The 4314-nt window shown below is 48.2% G+C and overlaps 1 protein-coding gene across 2 annotated transcripts; it reads left to right on the forward strand.

The window, feature by feature from the left end:
* The first annotated feature begins 776 nt into the window (after nucleotides 1–776).
* LOC127345592 (uncharacterized) lies at nucleotides 777–3588 on the forward strand. 2 transcript variants are annotated; one of them, XM_051372086.1, is made up of 8 exons: nucleotides 777–1031; nucleotides 1116–1346; nucleotides 2132–2198; nucleotides 2296–2442; nucleotides 2530–2609; nucleotides 2686–2765; nucleotides 2852–2921; nucleotides 3043–3588. In XM_051372086.1, exons 2-8 carry the CDS (start codon nucleotides 1159–1161, stop codon nucleotides 3044–3046), a joined length of 636 nt encoding a protein of 211 aa, XP_051228046.1. In that variant the 5' UTR covers nucleotides 777–1031; nucleotides 1116–1158; the 3' UTR covers nucleotides 3047–3588. The 2 variants fall into 2 exon arrangements, with proteins under 2 accessions (XP_051228046.1, XP_051228045.1); XM_051372085.1 differs by having other exon boundaries at nucleotides 778–1031; nucleotides 2296–2609; nucleotides 3043–3587.
* Nucleotides 3589–4314: the final 726 nt, after the last annotated feature.

Here is a 4314-nt window from a genome sequence, read left to right on the forward strand (position 1 = left end):
AAACTACTTCTTCTTCTTAGGCCCCGCCTCATCGTCGTCGTGGCGACGCTTCCGGCTCGCCACCTCCTCGTCGGAGGAAGTTGAGTCCTCGTCGTCGTCCTCATCAGCTTCTTCGTCCTCCTCCTCCTGCTCCTCCTCCTGCTCCTGCTCCTCCTCCTCTTCCTCGGCCTCTTCCTCGGCCTGCTCCTCGGCCTGCTCCACGGCCTCTTCGTCCTCCTCCTCGTCGTCCCACTCGTCCTCGCTGGCCGGCGGGGGGGAATCGTCGCTGCTGGACGATGCAGCTGGTTCCCACCAATGGCGCCATCCAGGCGGCTTCCCCTCGCTGTCGGTGTCCGATGGCCAAGAGATATCGCTCATGGTTGACGGAGGATGGTGACGAGAGAACAGAGAGCGCCGGTTGCTCTTCCGCAGAGTTCGTGCTCCATTACGGCGGTTCTCGCATCGAGGCCACTTCGACCGTTCCCGACGAGTCGTTCCGGCTCTCCAGTCCACTTCGCGACGGTTCAATGCGTCGAGGGAACTCCGACGATTGCCCTTCCCGGTGACTGCGCCGTCGCTTTGCACGCGGTGGGTGCGCGTCCATGGGCTCGCGGCTGGAAAAATGGGCCTCCCCAGGCCAAAAACTACATCCATCCGGCGCTAAATTCACCCGGATTTGGGCGTGGGGAGCCCAAACGAGTGGGGATGCTCTTACTGGCGACTGACGACGAGTTTGCGGTAGAAGGACGGACGTGTGGTACGCGGACGACCTGGACCCGCGGAACAACTTGGTGGTAGGGTACCTGGACCATGGTACATGAAACCGCCTGGCGCATCCGTTGGGGATCTGGAGGATGAAATCGCCCCCTCGTTGGAAGACAGGACAAGGCCAGCCAACCCTAGAAGCACGGCAGTGGTTTCAGCGCGTTCTTGATTCCAGTGAGTTGACTGGCGGCTAGGACGGCCGCGTGGGTGCAGTGTAGGCGACCGGGCGCGAGGTAGCGGCGATTCACCGGCGGCGGCTATGGACTTCGCCTGGAAACAATGAGCAGGTAAGTCTATGCGATTTTCCCCCCATTGGAAGCTTGTGGATGTCAAATTTGTCCGGATTATGACGGGAGAGTTGTGGACTTCAGACTGTGATTGCAGTGTGGCAATCTATAATGGCGCAACTACGGGATGCGCAAATGGTGGCGCTGTGGTGGAAGAGGGTGCGTGCAGCCATGTCCGGTCGGCATAGCCGGATCCATCCTGGTGGCCATCGTGCAAGCAGCAGCAGGTGCCGGCGACGGAGAAGGTGACGGGCAGGCCGATTCAGCGGAGTGCAGCGTGAATATGGATGAAAAAAAGATGGACTGGACCAAAAGGTAATATTTTCTTCCCAGCAAAAATGCAGTAGTACATATTTGTGTTGTGGATGCGTGGAGAATTTCCCGCTAGAGTCTATGTATTAGTGGAATAAGAAGTCTAAAATTCTCGAATTAGTGTCCATAACAGTCTGATACGGTAGCCACAAAAAGGAATTTCAGTGCTGGCAAAAGTTAGTGAAAGCCAGGATCAAGCACTATAGTTCACAAATTGCTTGTAAAAAAGATGATGTACTCCTGTGAAGCAGTCGAATTGAAAAGGATCGCCCCCTGTGTATTTTCAGAAGTGGTTTTACTGATTGGCTGGACTGTCAGCCAGGTTGTAACCTTAGTAATTATGCATTCCTGAAAAAATAAATTTAAATTTTAAATTATTGTGTAAACTGTATGCAGAAATAATTTCAGTGAGAATTAGGATTAATTCAAAGAAAAATTGGAGGCATGAGCTTGCAGTCCTGGATAGATGGTTGGAAAAAACATCATACTTTTTGTTGCGGCCGCTGCAACCATGAAAATGTTGAAAGAATTAGAGAAGTCCAGAATTCTCTCGACTAACTAAAACTTGGTAGTTGCTGCGCAACCGTGTAGGGTGAGGGTGGGTCAAGCACCGCCAGAGAGGGCAACATGCCCTTTGAGGCTAGTGCCCTTGAGAAGTTAATCCATGGCTACGCAGAAAAGTTGGGCGATGATATCATAGATCCTTGCCTTGGGACAACTTTCAGTTCACTAAGTGAGGCTTATGACTTCTATAACCTCTACTCCTGGTAACATTGTTTCGGCATCAGATATGGGAAGAGCCGTCTGAATGCAGAGAAGACAAAGTGCATGCAGGAAATCGTGTGCGGATGCTCGGTAAGTGAAACCTCAAATGTGAAAACTGATTGTGACAAGCTCCTCCTTGCCATGAACTGAAATTTTGAATTGTTGTGTTGTTCTATTTTTCCTGAAGGGCAAACCAGAGGATGAAAATACGAAGTTCTGCCGGTGCGAGTGCCCCCCGAAGCTCGGGCTTCGAAGGACATCTGACAGTCGGTGGTACATTATAGAGCACAGGTTGAAGCATAACCACACAATAATGGACAATTGTGGCAAAAAGGTATTCTGTAATGGACATAGACCTGTACACCAAGGACCTTGTCCGTCAGCTACGGGACAACAACATAAACATTGGGAAAGTGTGCAGAATAATCGTCGCCGCCTTCGGAAATGCAAGAAATGTGCTGTTCACAAAATGGTCACTTCTGAACATGTGTGGTTAGCTAAGTAAGTAGCAGACAGATGATGATGCCCAAAATACAATTAAAGCATTCGATGACCACGATCGAGACTTCATGTTTAGGATGCAGGCGGATGGTGAGAGGCTCAGAGCAATGAAGAATCTAATGTGGTCCATTGTTGCACCCAAGACAATTTTAACATGTTAGTACAGTGCTATGGGGTTTTGATTTCATTGGGATGATTCTTGTATGACTCACCTAAAATCATTCTATGACATGTAATTGCAGATCAGTGCCGGCCAGTGGAATTGGCAATAGGGAATGTGATGCCTGCCACAACACATCGGTGTTTCAAGTGGTACGTGTCTGGGTCCTCTGTGCACAAAGAAGAACTAGATTAGTGCCACTCCTTGATGCTCTCATAACAATTTATTATGAGTCGTCATGAAAATTTGAAGCAAATCGTTGCACGTTTGTAGGTGATGGAGTATGTTGGAGTCACAGAGACCCAAAGAAGCACATATTAAAGCGATGGACGAGGTATGTTAGGTATGTTCTGCCTGATCACTTGAGGCATGACTAGCGAGACCAAGTGAATGGCAAAGAGGTAACATATAGTACATTGTAGCCTATACATACTTGCAATGGAACTTGTGAGGCTCAGGGATTCCAGCGCACAAACGAGAAATGTGTGTCACTATTTAAGGAAAATCTTGTGGCATTGGCGCCTTACGAAAATGCTAGAGATGGACTGGAAGATAGAATTGCTGGTGCTGTGAGGAAGCGAGCAGAAGTTCTTGACGAATGATATGTAGATTGCAGTGGCAAAAGTGGCAACCCGTTGCAAGAGCACATGTATGAAACATGGGGCTACCTGACATCGAATGATTGCTTCTCATTAGCTTGCTTATTAGCCTACTGTTAGTGACAGAAAAAACTTAATTCTGACAATTTGTAAGGGCTGAGTGTGTTTTATGCAGAAATCGGTAATGCAGTTTTCGATTTGCTTAGGACGCAACCTGTTGAACTGTGCAGTTTTGCATAGTTGCATTTGCTTTTGTGGTTGCTGAATGTGCGTTAAAAAATGCAGAGAATTTACTGTTGTGCGTTGGACAGGTGTAGCATGAGGTGTACGTTAGTTCGGTACGGTGGCGTTAGTCCAGTACGTGGCCTGCAGTCTGTACCGCTGATATGAACAGGAACGGATGGTACTCACTGTTGATCCTTGTGGGACACGGAGCACTATTCAATAGTCCAGATACTAACCCAATACAGTAAGAAATACGCAGATATGCTTCCATGTGGCGCCGGTTGGCTGGTCTAGGACGCGAGAGTAGATGGACCCGAGAGCCAAACCCCATTTCCGATGTCCACCTCCATAGTTTTTCCAAATAAGGTTCCCACACCCCATAAGGAAAGATAATCTGATCTAATATCTGAAGGCAGCCCTGAAACACGCACCCAAACCTCTGGTAACATATACATCGGTTCCTCCAAAGATGACCAAAGATCAAAAGTCAAATGAGAGTCCCTGTCTGTGCAAATATAAGTACCAAAAATTTTCAACCTCTGAACTTCCAGCTTGTTTGGTAACCTAACTCTATATACATTATCTTTAAAATGGAAGACCTCCCAAACAAACTTCTCAGAAGGTACAATCTTCTTGAGTTGCTCAATCAACTGTGGTATAGTCGTAGCATCTCCACCTACAGTAACTTTTGCCAACTTAGGATTTTCAGCTTTGGCTTTGA

This window comes from Lolium perenne, chromosome 3 (genome assembly GCF_019359855.2).
Source record: "Lolium perenne isolate Kyuss_39 chromosome 3, Kyuss_2.0, whole genome shotgun sequence".
In the NCBI taxonomy this organism is placed as follows: Eukaryota; Viridiplantae; Streptophyta; class Magnoliopsida; order Poales; family Poaceae; genus Lolium; species Lolium perenne.